At 47.5% G+C, this 26,581-nt stretch overlaps 3 protein-coding genes and 1 long non-coding RNA gene across 9 annotated transcripts; 2 read left to right on the top strand and 2 right to left on the bottom strand.

Moving 5' to 3' along the window:
• Nucleotides 1-1,361: 1,361 nt before the first annotated feature.
• On the bottom strand, nucleotides 1,362-10,920 carry LOC120653875. 6 transcript variants are annotated; one of them, XM_039931557.1, is made up of 7 exons: nucleotides 10,715-10,919; nucleotides 8,336-9,365; nucleotides 8,203-8,262; nucleotides 8,004-8,114; nucleotides 7,901-7,925; nucleotides 7,794-7,807; nucleotides 1,362-1,531 (listed from the first exon to the last, which is right to left on the bottom strand). In XM_039931557.1, exons 2-7 carry the CDS (start codon nucleotides 8,439-8,441, stop codon nucleotides 1,389-1,391), a joined length of 459 nt encoding a protein of 152 aa, XP_039787491.1. In that variant the 5' UTR covers nucleotides 8,442-9,365; nucleotides 10,715-10,919; the 3' UTR covers nucleotides 1,362-1,388. The 6 variants fall into 6 exon arrangements, 3 of the variants coding, with proteins under 3 accessions (XP_039787491.1, XP_039787490.1, XP_039787492.1); XR_005666879.1 differs by lacking the exon at nucleotides 1,362-1,531 and having other exon boundaries at nucleotides 7,584-7,807; nucleotides 8,336-9,016; nucleotides 9,106-9,365; nucleotides 10,715-10,918; XM_039931556.1 differs by having other exon boundaries at nucleotides 8,336-10,919.
• LOC120653874 (probable aldo-keto reductase 2) lies at nucleotides 1,652-7,474 on the bottom strand. The gene is made up of 4 exons (XM_039931555.1): nucleotides 6,970-7,474; nucleotides 2,561-2,733; nucleotides 2,364-2,466; nucleotides 1,652-2,125 (listed from the first exon to the last, which is right to left on the bottom strand). The coding sequence occupies exons 1-4, from the start codon at nucleotides 7,399-7,401 to the stop codon at nucleotides 1,787-1,789; spliced, it is 1,047 nt and encodes a 348-aa protein (XP_039787489.1). The 5' UTR covers nucleotides 7,402-7,474; the 3' UTR covers nucleotides 1,652-1,786.
• On the top strand, nucleotides 4,736-5,692 carry LOC120653876. The gene is made up of 3 exons (XR_005666880.1): nucleotides 4,736-4,864; nucleotides 4,944-5,255; nucleotides 5,585-5,692. It is a non-coding gene; the product is annotated as an uncharacterized LOC120653876 (long non-coding RNA).
• A 5,616-nt stretch (nucleotides 10,921-16,536) lies between the features above and the next one.
• On the top strand, nucleotides 16,537-19,486 carry LOC120653873 (G-type lectin S-receptor-like serine/threonine-protein kinase At5g35370). Its single transcript, XM_039931554.1, has one exon. It carries the CDS (start codon nucleotides 16,671-16,673, stop codon nucleotides 19,338-19,340), a length of 2,670 nt encoding a protein of 889 aa, XP_039787488.1. The 5' UTR covers nucleotides 16,537-16,670; the 3' UTR covers nucleotides 19,341-19,486.
• Nucleotides 19,487-26,581: the final 7,095 nt, after the last annotated feature.

Below are 26,581 nucleotides of genomic sequence, written 5' to 3'. Positions count from 1 at the left end.
GGCAGGCACCCTTGTCGTTGTGGCCGCAGTGGGTGCCGGTGAGGATGCGCACATGGAGTCGAGCTTGGCGAAGATCTCGGTGACGATGGAAGATGCAGTCGCAGGCCGCGCTGATGTTGGTTCGACGGCCGGTGCAAACTTGCGGCTGATGGCGGCAACAAATCCTGCCCACGAAGGAACGCCAATGTTCCTCTCCACCCAGCAGTACCACTGATATGCGCTGTCCTTCAATTTGAAAGAAGCAATCCATACCTTCTCATCTTCTACTGTCTCCCATGCGTCGAAGCACAGGTTGCAATGGTGCAACCACTGCAAGGGATCAGAACTTCCATCAAAGGCAGGGATGCGGAGTTTGTGGGCGATCGTGGGGGCTGCCATGGACGAACTGTTGTAGATGCAATCTAGACGTGGTGCTGGATTGAGTTTAGGGGTGGGAGTTGGGTGGGATTTATGGTGGTGGTGGCTGAAATGGATGGTGTCGCAAGATCGAAGACTCTGAATACCAAATGATATGGTAGATCTAGGGATAGCACGAAGAACCTGTTCGTCGCCCTCCCTTGGTGGCTCTAACTATTTTTAGGATTCTTCTTGCCTGCCTCTAATTGATACATGATAGTCTCTTTTATAGAGACGACTGACTTGACCCCTAAGCAATATCCTAACCGAATCAATCTAACTTATCTCTTTCCTAACAAACCCATATAATCCTTATTTCTGGAACTGTTCACGCGGTACTGTTCACACTGTACAGTACTGCGTGGGCCCTGGACCGGCTCCACTTGCCATAACATGTCATCGTCTGTGTAGCATTTGGAATCAGTCCATAAATAGGGACGGATCCGCCCTGCGGTGCACTGTTCACTTATGCGGTATGAGGCGCTGTGTAAGCCACCATCTCATTGGTTCAGCTAGGGGCAGCTGAAATGGGAATTGTTGCAAGAGGTGTAGGCGAAGATGGAACAACCACAATGGCACCGGTCTGACCGGTCTGACTAGTCTTGTTTGGATTGATGAAGGTGGTGTAGTTTATTTGCCCTACAAAATAGCCCGGCGGCATGCCATACAATGGATCTGCTATAAACGTTGGCGCAGCCGATGAGCTAGTGGTTGTTCTTATCAAACGCCGTCGAGATGCGGGAAGAACAATAATTAGGGTTTGGAAAAAAGCTAGGGTTTGAGAGAGATAAAAAGTAATATGATTGTATTGATTCGATTGGAAAAACACCTCAATCGCCCTTAGCCTTCATATATATATATAGGTCGGGGAAGACGTACTCCTTAACGAGTTGATTTGTAAAAGATTTCCTAATACAAATTCTAAATCTTCTCGGACTGTGTATAGGTTAGACCGGTCTGACCGGTCGGCCTCGGTGTGTGCCATTTGGTTGTCAATAGAAGTATGTCAAGGTTCCCTTCAGTTCCACGGTTCCTGTATTCTCGTGAATGATCTTGTAATCAGCTAGAATAGGCAACATAGGATTGTTTATTTGTTTCCACGTTTGTGTACCTTGTAACACAAGTGACCTCTTGTACAAGCCACGCCGGGGACTGATCACGGAGCCGTGAACCCTAGCAGGGATCACGTTCACACCAATTCACACAATACACACTACCAAATATCATCACTTGCATCAAGACAAGCACATAATACACACTACCACACTTCATCACTTGCATCAAGACAAGCACACATTGTGGACGCTGCTGCAAACAAGACCCGAGGATCTTCTGCAGCTCAACAACTTGTAGTAGATATAGGCCATGCAGTAGAAGATATTGTATTGGGCTACTCAGATTTCCAAGACGACAATGGTGGTGTCTCGGAATCCTTCCAGGTGTTGGCCATCTGAGGATACCGGTCACCCAAGACTTCACCTGCGGCAGCATATGACTCGAGTTTGGCCATCTCGTCTGGAGTCAGCTTCACAGAAAGTGCCCCCACATTTTGGTTGAAATTCTCGATTTTTGTTGTCCCTGGAATAGGGCAAACATCGTTTCCTTGATGATGAACCCAAGCCAATGCCAGTTGTGATGGTGTGCAACCTTTTCTTGCAGCCATTGCGTTGACACGTTCGAATATCTGAGCATTCTTATCAAGGTTCTCTGGTTGAAACCGAGGCAGATACTGTAGAAGTGTGAAATTATCATTATGAAGAGGCAACATATTATATTTAGAACATTGTATATACATCAAAGTGATGACCAGAATTCATAAATGTATCTAAGATAAAGTAAATAGTAGATACACATGTTTACATTGAAGAAAAGAATTTCAAATAATGTATGAAAGACCTACCAGTTCTATGAAAACAAAAAACAAGGCACAATCAATATTCCATAGGTAGCAATGCATGTCAGTTCACCTTGCGGAAATCCTGCTCGGACAGCGATTCAACCAGTTTTGCCCCGCTGGAAAAGAACCCCCTGCCTAGTGGACTGTAAGCCACAATTCCGATTCCAAGTTCCCTGAAATTTACACAGAAAGCAGTTATTTAGTAAATAAAGTTTCCTACTTATTACTTACTGGATAACCCTTGGGTTCCATATTTTATAGAAGTACCGGCAGGTGGGAATTATATCTTCTTCTACATCTCTACACCACAATGACCATTCCAGTTGAATTGCAGTAATGGGATGGACTGCATGAGCTCTTCTAATTGTTGACGCAGATGCTTCAGATAATCCAATGTACTTTATCTTTCCTTCTTCAACTAACTTCTTGAGTTCACCCATCTAGCACTACCGGAAAACCCACGTATGCCGAGTGCCAGGTTCTTTGCCGAGTGCAGAATCACGAGCACTCGGCAAAGCTAATATTTGCCGAGTGCCAAACAACATGCACTCGGCGGAATATCTTTTTGCCGAGTGCCGGCCAGTTAGCACTCGGCAAATACACACTTTGCCGAGTGACAGCCAGTTGACACTCGGTAAATACCGTCACGTGCACCGCACCCACCCGCAGACGACCGTTACGGTGGGGGCTGCTTTTGTTTGCCGAGTGGCTACAAGGGGACACTCGGCAAATGGATCTTTGCCGAGTGCCCCATAGTCGACACTCGGCAAACTCTGTCACGTGCCCCGCACACGCCGTTGCCACGAACATTCCCATTTTTCCACGGCCGTTACCGTTATTGTTTGCCGAGTGCCAGCTAGGTAACACTCGTCAAAAACATGCTTTGCCAAGTGTCAGCTTGGGGCACTCGGCAAATATATTGTAATGCCGAGTGCAATAGACCAGGCACTCGGCATTTACTAAACTTTGCCGAGTGTCTGCTTTGGCACTCGGCAAACAAATACAAAAACTTTCTCCAACACCCTCCAAACTTTTTCCTACGTTCTCATACTATGTGAAAGATATCATATTTAAATTTGGAAAATTATCCTTTATGTTTACTATATTTAGATTATTTATTTCATTACAAGAATATTTTGTGGATAATTCAAATTTAAACTGCAAAATGTTGTCAAAGGTGTGGATAATTAATGGAAAATTTATATTCATGTTATTGATTCAAATTTGAGGGTTTGTACAAGAATTTAAAGAAAAAAATCAAACATCTTATTCAGAAAACATAGCAACAAATTTGTGGCCGAATAGATTTTAAATTCTATAAAACACAAATGAAGTCAGAAAATTATGAAATTTGTAGTGAAATCATGATATCATAAGTCGAGGCTGTGGAAAAAGTTTTAGAGGATTTCGAAAAAGTTATCACATACGTTGGTTACAGGATGAGGAATCCCGAAGAAGTTCCAGAGACATTTGAATGAGTCAGTTAAGTTTTTGAGTCCAACGGACCATCAAATTGAGTTATGACTTCAAAACTTTTTGTGTAGGCAATGGTCATGATGGATAGGTTTATGGTAAATATTCATTATTTTTTGAGGCCATTTGATAATATTAAAGTTTTTTTAGTACTATGTAAATTGAATTTGAACTTCTACAGCATGAAATAATGGATTTTTTTTTGCTAAATTATGTTTTTGCATTTTTTAATTTTTTTTTGTCAAATATAGAGAATTAGTTCATACAAACTGAAATATAGCTAAAAGTGATTAAAATAATATAATTTTTTTAATTGAAGCATGATATATTTGTCTGAAATATAAGTTTAGTAATGAAATGTTGAATTATATTCAAACAAATATGTTTAAATAAATTTTAAATTGAAGAATTTTGAAATGAAATCCTAGCTTTGCCGAGTGCTTCCAGGTTGGCACTCGGCAAAGCGGTCGCGTCTTTGCCGAGTGCAAGATCAGGGCACTCGGCAAAGCGGTCGCAGCTTTGCCGAGTGCCCTGATCTGGCACTCGGCAAAGTCTATGCCCCCGGCCCCAGCACTTAGCCGTGCCAGCCACACACACCTCACTCACGCACACACACGCAGCCGCGCGCGCACGTCCACCGCCGGCCGCCGCCTCCACTCCGCCTCGCCCCCTGAGCGCCACCCTGCCCCGGCGCCCCGCCCCCGGAGCACCGCCGCCTCCACGCCGCCGCCAAGCCGGAGAAGGAGGACCTCGACCCGGCCTCGGCGCCCCGCCCGGCCCCCGGCGCGCCGCGCCCCCGGAGCGCCGCCGCCGCCAAGCCGGAGGAGGAGGAGCTCGGCCCGGCCCCCGGCGCCCCGGTGCCCATTCCCAGCACGAACTGCCCCCGAGCGCCGCCGCCTCGACGTCGCCGGAGGAGGAGGAGCTCGGCCCGGCCCCCGCGCGCCCCTCCCCGCCCCCGAAGCGCCGCGCCTCTCCAACAGCCTTGTCGACACAGCCAGTACGCCGATTCTCTCCCAGCTTCGGGCAAGGACCACCGACTCGACCCCGCCAATACGCCCACGGCCTGAGACTTCAGTGGCCAGCGTGCGTGCAATCCAGGTTATTTCTGCTCCATTTGTCGTTCGTTGCTTTTAGTTATCTTTTGTTCACATTGTAACATTTGGGTGAAATCTTATAGGCCCGGATGGACGAAGAGACGAAGAGGCAGGAGGAGATCGAGGCGAGGCTGGAGGAGGAGCGGACGCTAAGGCAGGAGCAAGAGCGCAGGTGGCAGGAAGAGCGGATGCAGGAGCGGCAGAGGATGGAGCAGGCGCTTCTTGCTGAGCGACAGGCTGCACAACAACAGATGCAGACCATGTTCTCATACCTCCAATGCCTTGGCGCGACAATCAACTATCAACCGCCGCCAACGATGCCCTGGCCTCCACCACCGCTGCCACCGCTAGGCCTTCCTTCTATCTTTCCTCCATCTGGCGCTACAGGCACTCCTGTGAGTATGATATATAGATTTACTTTGCTTGCACATACATATTTAAATTTTGAGATACTTTATGTCAATATATCATGTGCTATATCTGAAAGAACATCTAGACTCACTTAGTGGTTGGTTGATTAATGACATATGCTTTAATAAGAATGATTAGAAGGTATCACAGCTGATATATACATGAGCTAAGTCAAGGATATGAAAGTTGAAAAGCGGCTATTCATTTAATATTTTATCTTTTCAAATTGAGTTTAGGAATGTCATACTATCAAGAGGGACATGAACTCTTACAATTTTCTCAAGATGTAATCCTATGTCAATTTTTTTTGCAGAATCAATCGATTGGGGGGGTCAAATGAGCCTCTGGACGAGCATTCACCGGCACCGGCAGCGTCGTAGTGGCCACCTAGCTGATTTAGAGTTATTTACGATATTTGTTCTACAGACTTGTTGTTGTTGGACTAGACTTGTTTAATTAGTTGGACTTGTGCTTGTTGAACGTTACACTTATGGCATCGATGTTGGACTTATGCTATTTGTGATATTCGTGCGACGTAGCGTGATATATTTGTGTTATTATGTGATATTTGTGATGGATGTGCCTTATATATACTATATTGCTTGTCTGGAATGTATACATGCTTTCTTTGTGATGATGAATGTGGTTATTATATAAAAACAGAAAAATACAAAAAAACAGCAAGCTTTGCCGAGTGTTTTTAGCCTGACACTCGGCAAAACAACCATTTTTCTATTTACTGGAAAACAGATTTGCCGAGTGCCAGACACGTGGCACTCGGCAAAGTTCGGCCATTCGGTCCCGTTCGATTGCCGTCCCGTTCCTCGTCCCGTCCTGTTCGTCCCGTTCGGCCGTCCCGTTTCATTCTTTTTTGCCGAGTGCGGCGTGGCACACGGCAAACGTTTGCCGAGTGCCCGAGAAAAGGCACTCGGCATAGCCGGCTTCGTCGGTAGAAAAAAGGTCGTGTGCGCTTCGCCGAGTGCTACACTCGGCGACTTCTTTGCCGAGTGTTTTCCTGCCTTTGCCGAGTGTCTCTGGCACTCGGCAAAGTAGGCGAGTCCGGTAGTGTAGTAATGAGAAAAATGACTCGGTAATCTTTCTTTTAGAAGAGAAGTTCATTGTTTAGGCCCTTTTTGGTTCCAAACTTTTTTCAGAAGTCCCTATCACATCAAAAGGAATCTTACTATTTTATAGTATTAAATAAAATCTGTTTATAAATGTTTTTTGACAGCTGAGTGCTAATTCGCGAGACGAATCTAATGAGCCTAATTAATTCATAATTTGCTACAGTGATACTACAGTAACCATCTGCTAATCATAGATTAATATACCTCATTAGATTCGTCTCGCAATTTAGCCCCAGGGTTCTGCAGTTAGTTTTATAATTAATTTTTATTTAATATTTCTAAATACTAAAAAGTTTCAGAGACTTAAAAAAATCCCTGAACCAAACAACCCCTTAGTCTGCAGCGCAGATTGTACGATCAAGAACTGCTTTTGCGTAAAGTAGTAGGCTGCAATGATTTAAAAATATCATATTTCATTTTCAGGTCACTGGCAGAGAGCAATCGCTGTCAGGTGACCTGTAGAACTTTCCCCTCACATTTCCAGCCTCCATTCAATTTTTGCGTTTACATCCACCATCCCAGATTCCCAGGTACCAATAAAGAAAGACAAGTTAAGCAAATGGAGATTCACCGTGACCTCGATGGGCACCTTCTTGTCGATGCGGTGCTGGTAGTACAGGTCGACGCAGTCCACGCCGAGGCGCTTGAGGCTGCCCTCGCACGCCGCGCGCACGTACGCTGGGTCCCCGCGGATCTCGAAGTTGCCGGCGCCAACGAAATTGACGCCGAACTTGGTGGCCAGCTCCACCTTGTCCCTCACCCCGCCCTGCAGCGCCTTGCCGAGGAGGATCTCGTTGGTGTGTGGGCCGTACATGTCGGAGGTGTCGAGGAAGGTGACCCCTGCGGCAATGGCATGGTGGATGAGCTTGATCATGTCGGGCTCGGGCTTGGGCGGGCCGTAGAAAGCGGACATGCCCATGCAGCCGAGGCCCTGCGCCGAGACCTCCAGCCCCTGGGAGCCCAGCTTGATGCGGGGAACGGATACGGGAGCGGCGGCGGCCATGGCTGGCAAGGTGGTGCAAGATGTTGCTCGGAGCTGCTGCTAGTGCTAGTTGGATCGGAGTTGGGGAGCCATGGCCTCTGTGTGTGGCTTTTTGTAAGCTGGACGAGTACTTTGCGCGCGCTTGCGCGCGCCCATGTGTTTTGTAATTGTATGTAAACTTTGGCAAGTAAGAAGAATAATAATTTTGTTCGGTAAGTTCCTGAGCATGCGAATATATTAACAGTAAAAGTTTTGATACGTACATCGGCACATACATAGATACAGGGATTATACACACACACACACACACACACACACACACACACACAAGTATCAAAAGATGAGTCGTCTGGGCTTCGGTCATAATATTAGATGTTTATCTTGGTCATTGTTGCAGATCTAGGTAGTTTTGTGACTTGCTGCAAGCCTGAAAGTTGATTGATTAGTGTGTATTGTCAGATCGGTATTATTGTAAATTAAAGTGATTTGTAATAAGAAAAGTACATGTTTATTAAATTACCAGTTCTTTGGCTCGCGATCTGAATCTGCAATGATTAAATGGGATTCAGATGTTGATGCTTGGAATTGTTTGCTGTATATAAAAAGTTGAGTAGTAAATCCACCTGCATAATAGTAGGCTTCATTTGGGTCATCGTTGTCTGAACTTTCTCCTGAATATGCGAAGCCATGGAAGGTAGGAAAGTTTTTCATCCTTCTTTCATCTTCTATTTCAGCTGTAATGGTGATTGATTTGTATATAAGAATGTAGCTATACAGAAAGAAATGCATTCTTTTTTTAGGAGGAGAAAAAATGTAGTTGACCTTCAAACACAGCTCTGTTGTATTCCCTCACCATGTCTGAATCCACTTCTTTTTCTTGATCTGGTACAAAAGAGTTATGGATTAGGTTGTGGTTGTGGCAAAATTATTGCTGTAGTGGAGTGATAATAATTACCTTTAATGTGAGATGAATTTTCTTCGTGCGGATGTAAGGCGAGACAAGGATGATATTGCCAATCAGAGGTGTTCTTGTTAGGCATAGATAGTAAGCTAGTTTTCATAGTAACAGGAAATGTATGTATCACTGTTTCATATCCAGAACGACGTGGATATGAAAGGAAACCTGTCGTTGGAATGGAATTAACATTTAATGCATCGCCTTCAACGGTACAGATACTTGTTTTTTTTTTTGGTCCATGGTATAGGTTTCGATGTCACAATAAGGATCAAGTAGGATAGAAAGGCTTTTCATGTGAAATGCATGGGGAGGTATACTATGGATATCTATTGTTACTGGAACACTCCATGCTTGGGTTTGGCATCTTGCATCATCAGACCATGGTGCTAAGGAAAATGTGTAGTTGTTATCAGTGAGGATTTGGTAGCTAAGGACTGTGTCATAGCTTGTTTTGTCATCAAATTGCAAGATAAAATCTGGTGGAAAGCAGGATATATCCATTGGTTTGGCTGATGCTGGATAATGTCGTGCAAACATGGCCTCAACATCGGAAACAGTTGGTACTGGTGGAAGGGATGTGATTGGTTTTGCAACAATGGCTAACTGAAGTTTAGCTAAAGCTGTTTCCATTTCATCACCAAGATCTGTTAGTCCAAGTGCAACGTTTGAAGATGAAGCCTTAAAGACAAAATATTAATAATCAGTACAGATTGAGTATCAGTTACTGAAATATTGAAATATATAGCGGAAAAATTGCTTTGTTTTACCATTTGCTTGCAATGTGAGGTTAAATGATGTGCGAATTTCTCTGAACTTAACTTCGCGGAGCTATCTGAAATTAGAGATTATGGCCCATAACTCTACGCCACATAATATTGTCGAGTTGTCTGCAATCTCAGTGATGAGAGATGCATATGGTAAACGGCATTCGGAAGCCGCAGCATGGAGGAGTGCGATTGGAGATGGTCCATCTACAAACATGGTGTTCTTGTAACAGTGCCAGATGATCCACCTCTGCTTTGTAGAGCTATTGTACAAAAGTTATAGAAAAATAAAAAAAGATAAATACAATCAAAGGAAAGAGAGAGAAAAAGTAAAAGGTAGAAATGTGTATCATACAAAAGGAATTAGAAAAGCAAATTTAACTAAACAGCAGCAAGTTAGTACATGTAACTTTAGGAGGCCGATTCAGTGTAAGCAAAGGGAAAGAATAAGGAATATTAAGTTTGAATGGGCATAGAGTTTTCAGTTTGAAAACTGCATGAAGGTAAGTAACAGTATATATGTCACAATAATTTCAGCAAGTTGTTCACTTGAATTCTATTAATAAGAGACAACATGCCTATTGTTATTGCCAATGCAGTTTAAGTTTATATATACAGATAGGGTGCACATATAAGCAGGTTTTATTATTAATTTTTTATTAATTTAAATTAGCTATGATTCTGGCAAAAGGTAAATGGACAACAGCTTGCAATGTATTTGACATTTCTATTTGAAACCATATGGGTTGGGGAAAATAAAGAATGCAACTGGAATTATTAGAAAGCATTCAGGAATGTCAATAGTAGATTATCAGTAATGTCAAAGTTGATGTGGAAAATGCGACCAATTCTACTGGGGTTTTTTCTCCGAACAGGTCATCTCTTACTGTGTAGCACACATAGTAGAAGGTAAATGTATCACACAATTAGTAATTAAATTGGGAAAATGGTAACAAATTGGCAATATGTGACTATTTAGTATGCAGCTGTCATGCAGAGGAATGTGAAGTATTTGTTTTTTTAATCTCATTTTTTAAAGAACAGTTAAGATTAGAGGGGAAAGTGAAGTCGTGTTTGATTGTTTTTAATGATGAATGCAACTGATGTTTGTTTAAGTATACCTGCAGGGAGTACTTGTCGTTGCCTATACAATTATGTGAACCAGAATATAAAGAAAAACTGTTGGTAAATTTGGTGACGAAGATCGAATATGAAGTAGAATGGCAGCTAGGGGAGCAGCTAGTGTAGGGACCTAGTATGTAGTAGAACAACAGCTAAATCTAAACTGGTTGAAACATTGGGTAATTAATTCAAACAGCTTTGGGGGAATTTAATATGGGACCTAGGATTGGGTGGCGCACATGTGGAGGAGCAAGAAAAGTTTGGGCAAAAGGACGAAACAGAGGTAGGTAGTCATTATCAAAACAAATCTAAGCGCCTGTTGTAGAACTGAATGGATGAAGTTGGATCTGTGGTAGAGTGAATGATTCAAACTGCTGGGGGGAATTTAATAGGGACCTAGGATTGGGTGGCTCACATCTCCAGGAAACAGAGGTTGGCGGCCATTATCAAAACCTATAAGCATTGAAGAAGGGGAAGGAAATGACCATACCAGATTGAGGGAATGAAGAGGCTCGCCGTTGGTGGATGCCGAGACCAGTGAAGCTGTTGAGGAGAGCACCTTCAGCAGCTGCACGCAGAGGTTGGAGCTATGGACGGAGGAGTTCGTCAGAGGAGAAAGTGCGAGAGAGAGGCAGAGAGTGCAGAAAGAGGAAGAGGGGAGGGGAGCACGCGAGACGGGACGACGCCAGAAGATTCGAGTAGGGCGAGGGGGGCGACCGGCACAGGGAAGTTACTGGACCGTACGATGCCCATCACGTGGTTAATATTTTTTTTTGCTTGCGTGGACGAATGAGGAGCCGAAAAAGCGTGCGTCTTTGACATATAGAAATAGCTGACTGGATTCTACCGTGAGCACCAATGTACATTAAAATTTGGGTTTCAAAGGTACTCTACAGCGCCATATTACAGTACCCTTATATCTATCATTTGCTGGTCTCTTGACTCCAATTCGAAGGACAGAAACCTGTAGAGAGTGACTTTATGGTATTCCGTATTCCCACCAACGTGGCGTCGCCGAAGCTGACCATTCCGGGCGGAACTAGCAGACGTGTGTCCGCTGTCAAAGCATGAGGGTATTTGATTCTTTCATCTTCATCCCTTACGAATTTCTTTTCTACATCTGTTAAAAGGAGAAGATTGTCAATTAGTGTCTGGGTTCGGTAATGTTATAGTGTTGGTTCTGCTCGAGCTATGCGTCAGTTCGCCTAGAGTGTTTGCCTGATTGGTTGACTGCAGGATGAGGTGGCCTAGAGTGTTTGCCTGAAGTATTTCAAAAGCTTTGGGATGGTATGTTAGATCTCTTGTCCAAAAGTGGCTCGTGACTTTCTTGTAATGGTTGCTCGATCTGTTTGTTCTGTTAAAGTCTAGTTTTGGTGCAGCCATCCAAAACAGAAGAATATTTTCCTTCGGCGGCTGAGCCTGTGACATGCTGAATTGCTGATGCTATCTTCTCATCATGTGCATGGCCTAGGATCTGAACACTGCATCTTTTGCAAGTTTAGACCTGATTCTGACATTCTTCCGTGTGGTAGTTGACTTTCTTGCTACCATAAAACCGGCGATCGGAAGGTCAAATCGTCATTGGCTATATTAACTTATTTAAGTTAGTTTTGTGCCACTTGTATAATAGTAGCAAACAGCCTATTCCCCATAGTCCCATACCGTGCACCAACCTGAACGGAGCAACTACGGCATTCTGCCGGGCTTCCGCCGACTGAGCCACTGAACCTGCCGGCCGCTGATGCACACGCCACCGCCCAGCTCACTCCTCTGCCCGTACAAGCATCTGCCGCTCCTGATGCATGCATCTGAACCCCGTGGACACGGAAAAACTAGCTCAGCTCAATACGCTGGTATAAACTATAGCGCATCAAGATGCTTCTAAAATACAATTGCAACTTTGCAAGGAGATAACAAAAAACAAGTCTCGGAAGCCAAAAGAAAAGGGGCTTCGCCGTGTCCCCGACCAGCGCATCAGCGTTCCAGAATGGTCATTGTTTACCTATGGAGACGTAGTTGGGCAGTGGCCTACATCTCTGGGCTCCGCCACCAGTGAGCTGAGGCCATGGCCTTGAGAGAACGAGCCCGGCGACGGCAGTGCATTTCCTGTTGGGTGAGGCTTGCTCTGTTCCGGCTGTACTTGTCTCCAACTCTGCATGCTTAATTGTGCATTAACACCAGCGATCAACAACTCACAGATTCGATCAGTGAGCTCAGAGGTTTAGTTTTTAGGCCCACTTGCATGAACGCCAATTGCCTACCGGCGGGGGCGCAGCGCGTCATGTGAGCTCCGCGTCATCTCCCGCGAGATCAGGGAGCGGTGGCCGCGCGGAATCGTGTGTGCTCGATAAACAAATGGCCGTGGGCGGCCGGCCGGCGCGCGGGGAGGGACGAGGCGGGGAGGCCGCATGAATCAAGAGTGCATCATGGATGACGTGGCCGGCGCACTAAGCGTTTGCTGGTACTGGCTGCCTCTGTGTAACACCTTAGGTGTTAATTATTCATGATTAAGACTAATCTCAGTCATTAGTTTTAAATCTTCATGATTAAAGCACTGGAGGAAAAATTTTCTGTCAAATTTTTGTTAGTTCAAGCTAGACCGGTCTAACCGGTCTGAGTGACCGGTCAGACCGGTTGGGAGTCTTTCAATCCCCTTACCATCTCCCAATTCTTATTTATTTCACTCAGCTCTCCTTCTCTTCTTCCTCCACCGAGCCGAGCTGAGCTCATCCCTTCGCCGCCCCCTCCCATCGATCTCCTTACTCCGGCGGCCGTTCATCGATTTTTTCCACGAGCACCTTCCTCACCTTGTCCTCCACCTCCCCCGCACCTCCCCAAGCCTCACTCGAGCTTTCCCCGCCGGAATCGGCCCTCCATCGCCGGCCGCCATGGGAGCATCGCCCGAGATCCACCCCTTCGCGTCGATCCGCTTCTTCGGTCCTTCTCCGCCCAAATCGACCCCAAGGATGGGTTCTTGGTGAGCTCCTCCGCCTTCTCCGCTTCTTCCCCGCCCTTTTTCCCGAAACTTCCTCGCCGGAGCACCGCCACAAGCCGCACGCATGCCGCCGCCCCACCCAGGTCCGGATTATCCGGCCTAGTACCGGATCATTCGACTCAACACTCTTTTTAGGCACGAAACTCACTCCAGAAAATACCCAGGTCCGGATCATCCGGCACCTTCCAGAGACAAAAAGTACTGTTTGGCCGGATCATCCGGCCTATGGTCGGATCATCCGACCAAGGGGACTTAACGGCAATCCGAAGCCAAAACTTTCTGGTGGTGGTCGGATTATCCGGCGTTGGGTTGGATCATCCGATCAGCACAGACCTTCAGTGCTGGTAAAATACGTCGAAAATTGTAGAAAAATGGAAAAAATACAAAACCAATTTTGTTAGCTTTGTATTTTTATTCTCTACATGGTAGAACCATGAAATGTGTTATTTGACAACTTTTTATGTGCAGTTTTATTTATACTAGATAAATACTTTTCTAGATTGTTAAATGCGTAAATAGAGTTAGAAATGTGCTAAAAATATAAAACCAGTTGGGTTAACTTGTTAGACTCGTGTAAGGTTTAATTATCCTCCGCTTATATAGTTGTTTAGGTTTAGGTAATGGTGACCTTGTGCTTGTATTGCTGCACTTTTTGTTGCATCGTCCATGCATTTATACATATGCATTGTTGCACCTCATTTAGGTACGCTAGATGTACAATGCGCGGATGTGAAGCACGCGGTGATGGAGCCGAACTACAAGATGGTGTTCGGTGGATATCTCAAGAAGATTTATCAACCCACTAAGACAATCGAAGACCCGGCCCAAGGGCGGAAGGGCCCAAGGCCTTAATAGTATTAACACTAACTTAGTGTTACCCCAGCCAAGCCCCGGTGCATATTCTATTATTTTAAATTATGATTCACTATATATATGTTTATTTATTACTTGTGCATTAAGTTTTAGGAATTATTTGGAATACTAGTTGCATGATCCTTAGATTCCCTTGAGTTATACTAGTATGTATAGGACGATAGCGATGTCATGCTTAATAGGTCTCGGTAGAACTCGGGTGATTTTTTGTCACTCGCGAGATATAGGATTTTATAGAAGTCGAGTAATTACCGGTTACTCGCGAGATGTATAATTGTCTTTATACTTCAATGTGTAAGATATGAAAAAGAATGGAAATGGAGACCGGACGGGGAAGGTTAATGAGATGTAGGTATGGCAGCAGGACAGGGTTCCTGGGTGTCTTAGCCCCGTCCGTGTCGATTAAGGACTGTATCGTTGTTGGCCCTGCTGATCATGTTTGAATTGTACTAACCGCATAACGGGAGTAGGAGGTAGTCGAAACCGGTAAGCCTAGTACTGTCTCGCTTCGAAAGTACATGACTCCTTCCCACCCCTTATGGTAGTCGAGTGGCCGCGGAGAATTAGGATGCATGTATTTACTTTTGGTGGTCTCTCGTAGGGCTCGGCTGACTATACGCTGGTGGGGCGGTCCTGTAGTTCGAGACGGGAAGGGGAAATGGTTGGTGCGTGTGGTCCGACGGGACTTATGCGCGCCGTGTTGGTTAGGTCCACCTTGCAAGGTTAAATCGGATCGATTCGCCATCAGTCGCTCTCGGATATGAGCACTTTGATCAACTGCGTCACATCATAGTAATATGATATGGAACATGGATTATATTATATATGTTGATGTCTACTTTAAATTGTGATTAATATTCTACCATGTTTGCTTTAGTTGGTTTATGTAAATATTAGATCATGGTTAGTCTATATAGAACCTGGAGCTAAAATATTGAAAATAAGAATCCACTTTTAGACGCTTTTCTGCAAAATAAACCACCAGCCAAAAAGCTTTGCATGGCTAGATATGTGGGCTAAGTATACTCAATAGTCGGGTAAGTCTTGCTGAGTATTAGTTGCTCAGGATTTGTTATTTACCCTGTTTCAGGTATAGGAGCTAATCCGGATTCACATCGGTGGGCTCGATGTAACGTCCTCATGTCTTCGTAGTTATCGTTGTATTTTATTTTATTTTATTTGGTTTCTAATGAAAATTTTCCATAGGTTAGACTCTCTTCCGCTGCTATTATTTATTAGGTGAACTTTAGTTTGAAAAGTCATTTTTGTAAATACGTTAATATTATTTACTATTTTTGTAAGATTATATCATGCTGGTACCGTCTGCGCTCGACGTCGTGCGAGACTATTGGTGTGTTTCGATCGGCCTGTTGGTTGAAAACAGGCTGCCAGGCTACACTTAATTAAACTAATGCGCCTGATGTGTTCCAATGATGGCGGTTACGCTTAATTAAATATTTTAACTTGGCGGTTCTGTCACACTCTGCAAGATTGTAAACGCGTAGAGCAGGATGACATTCACCAACCGAAGATCCAGCACATGTCTTCAAATCAAATGAGGGGGTGTTTAGTTCCTAAAAAGTTTTTTTCAGCATCTATCACATCGAATCTTCGGATTAATCCGTGGTTGGACATTAATTACTAAATAACAACAAAATGTGCTACAGTACCCAAACTCAAACTTTTTCACCAACTAAACACTCCTGATACTATTTCATAGGCACTGTAACTGACAGCAGAACAAGCAAAATATATAGTACTATGACGCCGGAGTAAATCAGATAGGATTAGTAGTTTGTAATACTAGTACAGCTGCTGTCATTTTGCCTCGTTTCCAACGGGCAATCATTAGCGATCCATTTCCTTTGCTAATGTTTAAGTGAAAAAAGTATCAAGGCTAAGTACAGCCTCGATGTTCGCCATTTGGTTTCCTGAATGGGGTAAAAATAGTGCACAGAGCCACAGAGGGTCAGATTCATCAGAATATAAAGAACATACCTTTTGAAAGAAAAAAAAGGAGTATAAGAACACAGCGTTATGCTGCTGTTTCGTGCTCTGAAAAGGCGATCCATGATCCATCGATTACTCTTTCCAATCCTAGATCCGGACGAGAAGCCGTTGAGCTGGGTCGTTTCTTGGACGGTTTCCAACTTTCCATGGATGAAGAAGCCTTGCTGTGCTGCTGTGGCTCCTGGTAGGACACCAAGCGCAGGCACCATAAACAATCTCATCCGCCCACGCTGCCGCCGATTCGAGCACGACGTTCACCAACCTCGCCACCGTCCCGCGGGCTCCGAATTTATTCAACGGAGACGAAACAGGCGGCAGCCGCACCTGCGCCTGCACGGCGACGACGCGGCACGCCAGCACCGGCCGCAAGTCGTCGTCGCGTTGCATTATTTTTACATGTCCAGATGGCCAGATCCCACCGCGGCCAATGGCGCTCGAGTCAACTGCCCCGCCACAAACCCAGCCTCCCCCGGCCCGCCATGCCTTCGTCACGACGCACGCCTCTGCCTCCCCCACCGCCGCGCGCCCGGTGCCAATGCCATGAGCCCGCCGATCCACGGGCGCACCGATGCCGACGCGTCCCCCACTCGCCTCCGTCCTGCTCCTCCTCCACCTCCTCCTCCTCGGCGCCGCCACGCTCCGGGTGCGCGGCGGCAAGATCGCCACGGAGGTGGCCGCCCCGGACTTCTCGGCGTCGTACCTGCTCTTCATCGACACCTTCGGCGTGTTCCTCGCGTCCCGGAGCGGCGCGTTCCAGGCCGTGGTGTACAACCCGGCGGGGCAGCAGGAGCGGTTCTACCTCGCCGTGCTCCACGCCCCGTCCAAGACCTGCGTCTGGGTCGCCAACCGCGCCGCGCCCCTCACCGACCGCGCCGCGCAGGTGCAGCTCACGGCGCGGGGCCTCTCCGCCGAGGACCAGAACGGCACGGCCATCTGGTCCACGCCGCCGTTCGGGGAACCCGTGGCTGCGCTCCGCCTCGACGACCGCGGCAACCTCGCGCTGCTCGACGCGAGGAACGCCACGCTCTGGCAGTCGTTCGACCGCCCCACGGACACCATCGTGTCGTCGCAGAGGCTCCCCGCCGGGGCGTTCCTGGCGTCCGCCGCGTCGGACTCCGACTACTCGGAGGGGGACTACCGGCTCAACGTGACGGCGGCCGATGCGGTGCTCACGTGGATGGGTTCCATGTACTGGCGGCTCTCCAATGACGCCAGCTCGACCATGGACAGGGGCGGCACCGTGGCGTACATGGCCGTGAATGGCACCGGGCTGTACCTTCTCGCGGCGGACGGCGGGGTCATCATCCAGGTCTCTTTGCCGGCAGCGGAGCTGCGAATTCTCCAGCTTGGTTATGATGGGAAGCTGCAGATCTCAAGCTTCGCGTCGGCGAACTCATCGAGGACGCCGACGGACGGAGGGTTCGCTGCGCCGAGCGACGGGTGCGCTCTGCCACTCTCATGCGGCGCGCTCGGGCTCTGCACGCCCAAGGGCTGCACGTGCCCGGCCCTGTTCGCGGCGTCGCACGACGGCGGGTGCACGCCGTCCGACGGCTCCACCCCGCTGTCCGTCTCCTCATGCGGCGGCGCCGGTAATGGCAGCAGCTTGCCGGTCTCGTATGTCAGCCTTGGTAGTGGCATCGCTTACTACGCCAACAGACTCGAGCCGCCGACCTTGGCCGGCGACACCATCTCCTCATGCCAGGCTCTCTGCACCAGCAACTGCTCTTGCCTCGGTTACTTCTACGACGAGTCCGCGCTGTCCTGCTACTTGGTGCGGCACCAGCTCGGCTCCTTCATGAACGCCAACTCCACCAATGGCTCCGACAAGCTCGGCTACATCAAGGTCCAGAGCTCGCAGCAATCGAGGTCATCGGGCAGTTCTTCAAACAGCAGCCTCATCGCCATCCTGCTCCCAACAGTCGTCGCGTTTGTGCTCATCGTCGTCGTCGGCGCCATCGTAATCACTTCGTGGCGTAGACAAGGGCGGCGCTCGTCGCGTTCCAGGGACCTGCAGCTCCGGCGGCAGCGCTCGCCAACGGATTCAGCGCACCTCGTGCGGGATGTTGACGACGACAGCGACGACATCGTCATCCCTGGCCTACCCACCAGGTTCACGCACGACGAGATCGAGGACATGACCAACAGCTTCCGCATCAATATCGGCGCCGGCGGGTTCGGGGCCGTGTACAAAGGCGAGCTCCCGGACGGCTCGCAGGTGGCCGTGAAGAAGATCGAGGGCGTCGGGATGCAGGGCAAGCGCGAGTTCTGCACCGAGATCGCCGTCATCGGCAACATCCACCACATCAACCTCGTCCGCCTCCGCGGCTTCTGCACGGAGGGCCAGCGCCGCCTCCTGGTGTACGAGTACATGAACCGCGGGTCCCTCGACCGGTCGCTGTTCCGGCCGACCGGCCCCCTGCTGGAGTGGAAGGAGCGGATGGAAGTCGCCATCGGGGCGGCGAGGGGGCTGGCGTACCTCCACTTCGGGTGCGACCAGAGGATCATCCACTGCGACGTGAAGCCGGAGAACATCCTGCTCGCCGACGGCGGCCAGGTGAAGATCGCCGACTTCGGGCTCGCCAAGTTCCTCACGCCGGAGCAGTCCGGCCTGTTCACGACGATGCGGGGCACGCGCGGGTACCTCGCGCCGGAGTGGCTCAGCAACGCGGCCATCACCGACCGCACCGACGTGTACAGCTTCGGGATGGTGCTGCTGGAGCTGGTGCGCGGCCGCAAGAACCGCAGCGAGCACGTAAGCGACGTCGGCGGCGTCGGCGGCGAGGCCTCCAGCTCCTCGAACGGGACGACGACGGGCAGCTCGTCGCGCGGCGCTAAAAGCGACTACTTCCCGCTCGCCGCGCTGGAGGGGCACGAGGCCGGGCAGTACGCTGAGCTGGCCGACCCGCGGCTGCAGGGCCGGGTGGTGGCCGAGGAGGTGGAGAGGGTGGTGAAGGTGGCGCTGTGCTGCCTCCACGAGGACCCGCACCTGCGGCCAAGCATGGCGGTCGTGGCCGGCATGCTCGAGGGAACCATGGAGCTCTGGGAGCCGCGGGCGCACTCGCTCGGGTTCCTCCGGCTGTACGGCCGGGGGTTCTCCGGGCCGGTGGACGGCGGAGGCAGCGACATGAATCTCATGCATATGGCGTCCCCCGGGGACCGATCCGGGACGACGACGGTGACGACGGGGAGCGGATGGCCGTCGTACATGTCGTCGGCACAGCTCTCCGGGCCGAGATAGCCCAGAATTGGCGCGAAATTGTTCCTAGCGTTAGAGTGTACGAATCCGTTCTTGATTTTGGTCCTTGGTAGTAGTTTAGTAGAACAGAGGAATTCATCTGTGTATCTACGAGGTATCCGGTCTATGTCGATGCGATTTTGTTTGCATTTCATCGCCTTCGGTGGGTTGGTGTTCGATCCCTTCAGCTTCAGGCTTGGCAGGAGTCGTGCCGACTGCTGAATCCGTTTTCCCATGCATTAGAGACTGACCGTTCGTGCAAGTTCCGTTCACTTGACTGTTTTACTACGTCCGTCCAAAAAAAACTATAGGATCCATACCGATCAAATTAGTTCAAATTTGATCAAATTTATAGTAAATAGTATTAGCACTTATGTCACTAAATAATTTTATTATAAAAAATATATTCAATAACTAATCTAATGGTACTTATTTTGTATCATGAAAGTTATTACTTTCTTATATAATTTTAATTAAATTTTAAACTGTTTGACTAATCGAAAAGCGAGAATTGCATTTTTTTTTGGATGGAGGGAGTACATCCGAAATATATAAACTGATGGAAGAAAATTGGATGATTCAATAACACTTGAAGGTTCTAAATTTCATCTACGCATTCCAATTGGTTTTACAGCAGAAAAGACTAAGCACGAAGTCCCGTCTTCACCATTGTAATATGCAAGCTACACGACAATGCCCGATCTGTCCTGAGGTGGAGGATTGTTTTCCCTTGTTCCTTGCTTGCCCTCGCAGCCTTAGTTTCAGGAATTTTATTGGCCTTGATGTGAGTGCCCTATCGCAACCCTTTGAAGTTGAACAGCTTTGGTCGGAGAAACCCCTTCGGGGTCAAGAGCACCGTACTTTCATGCATTCTATGGAACATATGGAAAATGCAGAAATACGAAGTTTTTAACCATTAAGATGAAACGAATTCAATGATCTCTAAACGCTACAATGAGGATCTAATGCTTTGATCAAATAGGTGTTCCTCTCCTTCTGATAAGATGAAGGTGGATATTTGGAATAATTTCTTCCCAACTTAGATAGATAGCAGTAGTCTTGCTTAGATTATCCTCTGTCTTTCAGCTAGCTTGCTAGCTCCATTGTAATCTCTTCAACACTTGTACATTATTGTCTTCTGCGGCGGGTTGCTCTGCATTGCTCGGTGACTCCCGTACGGTACATCATCGGAAGACGATGCAAGTGACAGCTTGGCTTGTTGGTACATCATCGGAAGACGATGCAAGTGACAGCTTGGCTTGTTGGCATGACAGCGGAGGCGGTGTACATGGATGGTGTAACGAGATGTTTGCTGGCGGGCACGTTTCTGGTGTTTGGTGGGGATCTTGAAAAATGGGGCAGCATTGTTCATCATTCTAACCACGATTTAATAAAAGATTCGCGACACAGAATACTGTGGCGGATGTGGCGAGACCCCGCGTGTGGTGTCTTCTGCGAGGCGATGAGCGAAGTGGAGTCGAACGGCGGATGTGGCGAGGCCTCCGCGCATTGTGTTTCGCGGTGGTAACTGTGAGGCAGCCTGCGTGAGGTCCAGATTTTGTGGTTTCACTCTGTCGGATGGTGTGTGGTGCCGCAACGGCACTATGGCGGCGGGTCCCTTTCTCTCATTTCCTTATCGGCGCAGGGTTGTGCCTTGATGGTTACTCCTGCATGAAAAGGTTGTTAGGTACGGCGGCTAGGCTTCATTGTGCTTTCCATTGTCCAATGGAGTGGTTCGACCGTGTTAACGTTCTAATCCAATCGGTTAGTCTTTTAGGTAGTTTTTAGTGCTGACCTGCATTGATGTCTCAGTCCAACGGAGCGAGTTGAGTTGATTAGTTTTGTTGCTTTATAGTTTTTTTTCTTTTTGTTGCTTGTTCAGTTTGGACTTTATTTATTCTTTTAATATAATCGCCAGCTCTACAGGCTGGTTCGTTTTTTTAGAAAAGAATGTTGTAGTTTCTTAAAAGATTATTTTAATTTGGAGCCTCTGCATCATGTTTAGCAATGCTGAAGTACACAATGATTCAGACAGAATAGAAAGAGGAGATGAGATCTGCTCAAATTGTTTATAGTTTTCCATATTTAGAACACCATCTTTCCATCACACAATTTTTCGAACGTTTAGGTCACTATCACTCTGAGATTTGCTATCTATGATCTCTGTCGTCCTGATACGAAACCAGACAAATAGGAAACATTAGTCCAAGGCACAATTAGCGATTTTCCAAGCAGAGGAAACTGCAGCAGTGATGAATTTGGCTTCCTGCTCTGCTGGTGGTGCTACTAAGCGGAAGGCTGGAAGCGAAACCGGTGACCCTCGCGGCTGGCGGGACGGCACGGTAGGACGGGGGAGTCTATTCCCTGCATATACGACGGGGGAGGAACCGATTGCAGAAGCTTCCGCCGCCGCTCCCCCGCCATCTCCCACCTCCCCTGGCTCCGCCAACGCCCTTCGCCGCCGCCAACCCTAACCAAGCTCGTCGCCACCACGCCGCCGGCTTCTTCTCGCCCTTGCCGCCGCCCGCCGCCCATCGGAGGTCCTGCCCTGCCCGGCCGGCGACGCTCCCGCGCCGCCTCGCCCTCTGCCGGCCCAACCGCCGCCGCCAACCCTGGCCTCCCTTCTATAGCTGGAGGCCATGGAGCCATCCTACCCCCGGCAACCCAAACCCTAAAGGCCGCCGCCTCCCTCCACAACCCCGGCCGCCGGCGACCTCTCCGCCCACAAACCACCCCTCTCCGGCCACCCCTCTCCCCCTCCCCCCTCCTCTAGATCACCGGCAGTCGCTCCACCTCCTCCCCCAACAGCGCCTTCTGTGATGGCTCGCCGGGAAATCACATATGCGATGAATAGATTTCCCGGCAGGAGCGCCCAATGCGGAGGCCTCATTTGTTGTCAGACGTTATGATTATGACTGCAGTTGCGAGGTCGGAGAAGCGCAGCAGGGATCGAGGACGTCTCTGGCGGGAAAGTGGGCGGCGCGAGCCGCTGCCATCCTAATCGTCAGGAGCGCGATATTGGAAGTTTGAACTGTTGGGCGATGTCGTATACAAATATATTCACATAGAATTCTCTCAGAAAATATATTCACATAGAACTTCTGGAATCAGGTCACAACACCGGATTTTGTGTCTCCGTTGCGAAAGTGGGCAGCGCAAGAAACCGTGACCGCCGCACAGGCAGGAATGAGGAGGTTGTTGGAGTGGTCTGATGATTCGACTGTGATCGTACAGGTTAGATCCAACGGCTATTAGTATCAATATTTTTTACATATAACTCTCTAAATCTGAATGCAAATAATATCGTGATCTGTAACTTTACACATAACCCCTCGCGAGTAATAGTCGCGATCCAGTCTAAGGGGTAATGTGTAAATATTTGGATTGATTATTTACATATAACCCTCTAGATTTGATCGCGACTGTTAATTGCGATCCAATGTTTTTGCAAAAAAAATGCCTAGTTTCAGGGTGACGCCCGCAGTCTTCTCCGGCGGGCAGCTCTCCAATCATCCGCAACGACCGCACGGCGGTGTCCGGCTACCCCGTCCAGAGCGCTACACATGCCGCACGGTACGCCTCTTCTGCGACCGTCGCATCGTAGCAGGCCGGAGGCTGCGGCCCGCTCATCGGTCGTGGGCTGCGGCTGCATCTGCGAGGAGGCGGAGGCGGAGACCCAAGCGTAATCCGTGGAGCCGTGGAGGCGATGGCCACATCAACCTACGACATGAGCGATTTGGGCATCGACGGAAGCTGTGGATCATGGCGTTTTTTTCTATTTTTATATTTTTTAAAAACATTTTTTATAAAAATATATTTTTGGTTTCATAATTTACAGTTCTATACCCCTACCGCCCGGTAGGGGCCTACCGCCCGTCTGCGGGGCGGGCGGCCCCCTGCCGCCCCCCTGCCGGGCAGTAGGGACATATATGTAATTAAAATTTGAGTTCTATTGCATGGAGGCCCCTACCGCCCGGTGGAGGGGCGGCAGGCAGGCCGACCGCCCGGCAGGGGGGCAGCAGGCTCCCCCAATATAAAAGCTGAGGTCCCCCCCCCACACCTGCATTTGTAGCAAACAACATCCATAGAGGGAAAAAGGAGAGACGTGGTGTGAGGGAGGGAGTTGCAACAGCGAAGTCCTGCCGGATTCCGCACTTGTGATCTGCAGGTAAGTTATGTATGAATCCATTAATATTGTAAAGCAATTTAATTAAATTAATGCTATAGTATTAAATTTTCAGTTTATTCCAGACTTGTTTCTAAATTAATTATAAATTAAAATAGAATTAAGTTTTGAATAGTGAAATATAGTATTAAACTTGTTTCTAAATATAGTATTAAACTTGTTTCATGGACCGAAGAAAAATCTAGTATAATACTTGAGATCATGACACATCTTGTAATCAGTAAGAAGTTGGATGTATAAGCGGATGGTACGATAGAGATGGTGTTGTCAAAATTAGTTGAGTTTAAAGATTTTACATTATTTCGAGGTATTACAATGCAAGATGTAAAGGAACACCTGCTAGAACGTTGGAAGATATACATGAGGGTATGTGAACTAGCGAATCATCCTAATGTTATTGGATTCTTACAAAATACTTGTAAGATATGGATGCGGTCCGAGGTGTATGAGATGCACATTAATGTAATTCTTATTCAGTTCTAATCTCGTCCGTCATTTGTAATCCATATTTACGAAATAGTAAAATTATTGTGTAATTATATGCTAGGATTATCCCGAGGACACGGAGTTGATTAAAAAATCGATACCAAATTTCCGTAAATTGGTATGTATCTTCGGTGGACTTATGCCGCAAACTAGACGAAGGAGGTGGAGAAGATCTTCGGGTGATAGTTCTTGGCATCCGCATAAACAGATGACCGGAGGTTCGTCAAGTCATGCTGCACCACCTCAAGCACCAACTTGTGTTAACTGAGATGACGATATGGATGACTTCATGCCCCCCAAACTATGGCCTCCAACACATGATATTTCTCCCCCTGTACACGAACCTAGAACCAGAAAAGAGAGAAAGGGAAAGGCAAAAAGTTCGTCAAGTAATGCTGCACCACCTCAAGCACCAACTTGTGTTAATTGGGATGACGATATGGATGACTTCATGCCCCCCAAAACCAATGCCTCCAACACATGATGTTTGTCCCCCTGTACATGAACCTAGAACCAGAAAAGAGAGAAAGGGAAAGTCGAGAGGTTCGTCAAGTCACGCTACACCACCTGCAGCACCACCATCTGTCAACTGGGATGACGACTTAGATGATTTCATGACATGATCTATAACATATGATGTTCATCGGTTTTAGATTGTGATATAAATTGTGACGGGACGGCAGACCTCATGTACCTTTAATTGCAATACTTATATGTTTGCTATGTTTGATTGCAATGATTATATTTATTTGTGAATCTTGAACCTCGTGTGGCTCTATGATACAATACCACATAAGATACAATGAACAAAATATAAATAGAACGTTAAACAAAATACCACATAACATATTACATTGAATGTTTCATTCGTTACAACTAAATTCGAGAGAAATACGCACTACCAACTAATTAAACAAGACATCTAGACATAGTATATACATAATATACTTAGTTTTGTACACACAAATATATTGCAAGCTGTTGCGTGCACAACTAGATGCGGCGAATTCTTGTAGGTGGAGCCGATCCATCCATCAGATTCCCGGAAGGTCCAGCCTCGGCAGCAGCAGTGGGTACTGAATGCTATGAGCACTTCTTGTAAGTGTGACCATCTGCTCCACACAAGTTGCAACATTTTTTTTCTTTCCAACCTCGGACTCATCCATTCCGTTCTGGATACGACGAGTCTACCGTCGGTCTATGCCCCTCTTCATAGCTGGATCTGGGATGAGCATTGGATGGGAATTTTGTTGAGTGAATGGTCCTAGAATACCGATGCCGTATATCTCATGACACCAAGTCTGTGCAGCGGCTTCCTTTGTGAAATAGTGAGAAACATATGACGCAGCATCTAACCCAAATACAGAACAAGCCGCGATGACATGGGAGCATGGTAAGTGATGCACCTTTGGCTTCTGGCATCTGCAGAACACCCTCCCGTCAATGGTTATCAAAACTTCTTGAACTACCATTTGTCTGCGGACACCCTGCCCGGTCATGTCCCTGCATGATACCTCAAACCTTTGCTCTTTTGTGCCTATCGATATAACTGAGTGAAATCGAGCATTTTCCATCTTTTTTTCCATGTACTCATTGACCCTTCCGCAAAAAAGGCACTCCTGGATCATGAAGTAAGGAAGCGGCTGATGCGTACCGCTCCCTAAAATACCTTACACATCCATACATGATGAACTCAACAATACCAACAAGAGGAAATCCACGAACACGATGCATTACCATATTGTAACACTCAGCATGGTTGGTCGTCTCGATCTCGTAACGCCTCCCATCTGTGTCATACAGAAGTGATCACTTCTCTTTAGGTGCACCATCAATCCACTGTGTAAATGGTTTAGCAGCTCGAACTAATGAATATGTAGAACGTCTCCTGCTGGATGATGAGGTCTGGCTCTTAAGCAATTCGGCGCTCATGTCATCAATTATACCCCACAAAGCATCGAACTTCCTCTGCTGATTCTGAGTGCACAATCGCTTGAACAAATTCATCATATCCTTATTTTTGAACCGCTCATAAAAATTAGCAGCCATATGCCTCACACACCACCTACTGACAACATCTGACCATATAGGAGGTGAAAATAGACTACCTTCTTGGAGCTGCCTTATAGCTGCAAGGAGACCTCCATGCCTATCACTGATAAGGCAAATATTAGGCCTTCCAGCAACAACGTGATTCTTCAGACATTCAAGAAACCAGTACTAGCTTTCTGTGTTCTCATTCTCAACAAAGTCAAAGGCGATGTGAACTATCTGCTTGTTGCAATCAATTCCGATCGCCGTCAATATTGTTCCCTTATATTTCCCTGTCAGGAAAGTGCCGTCAATATACAGAACAGGAAGGGAGTAAATGAAGGCCCTCACACATGCACAAATGCAGAAGAAAGCTCGCAGCAAAATGCTTGGCCCCCCTGACAAGCTCGGTACACTGTATGTATCAAAAGCACGTCCAGAATTTCTTTGCATAATTGCTTCAAGTATGTGAGGTAGGTTGTCATATGAAGCCTCATAAGTGCCAAATCTCATCACAAACACTTTTTGTTTAGCCCGCAAA

This window comes from Panicum virgatum, chromosome 1N (genome assembly GCF_016808335.1).
Source record: "Panicum virgatum strain AP13 chromosome 1N, P.virgatum_v5, whole genome shotgun sequence".
Classification (NCBI taxonomy): Eukaryota; Viridiplantae; Streptophyta; class Magnoliopsida; order Poales; family Poaceae; genus Panicum; species Panicum virgatum.
The sequence above is the reverse complement of the archived record's forward strand: the minus strand, read 5'-3'. Positions and strand labels throughout refer to the sequence as shown.

Excerpts from the sequence above, each read along its gene's own strand:
- LOC120653874 (XM_039931555.1), bottom strand. The coding sequence starts at position 7,401 with ATGGCCGCCGCCGCTCCCGTATCCGTTCCCCGCATCAAGCTGGGCTCC. Across the intron at positions 2,467-2,560 it reads GATATAATTCCCACCTGCCG|GGAACTTGGAATCGGAATTG; the intron begins GTACTTCTATAA and ends TGTAAATTTCAG. Across the intron at positions 2,126-2,363 it reads CCGAGCAGGATTTCCGCAAG|TATCTGCCTCGGTTTCAACC; the intron begins GTGAACTGACAT and ends ACACTTCTACAG.
- LOC120653875 (XM_039931556.1), bottom strand. The coding sequence starts at position 8,441 with ATGAAAACTAGCTTACTATCTATGCCTAACAAGAACACCTCTGATTGG. Across the intron at positions 8,263-8,335 it reads AAATTCATCTCACATTAAAG|ATCAAGAAAAAGAAGTGGAT; the intron begins GTAATTATTATC and ends CTTTTGTACCAG. Across the intron at positions 8,115-8,202 it reads CAACAGAGCTGTGTTTGAAG|CTGAAATAGAAGATGAAAGA; the intron begins GTCAACTACATT and ends TCACCATTACAG.
- LOC120653873 (XM_039931554.1), top strand. The coding sequence starts at position 16,671 with ATGCCGACGCGTCCCCCACTCGCCTCCGTCCTGCTCCTCCTCCACCTC.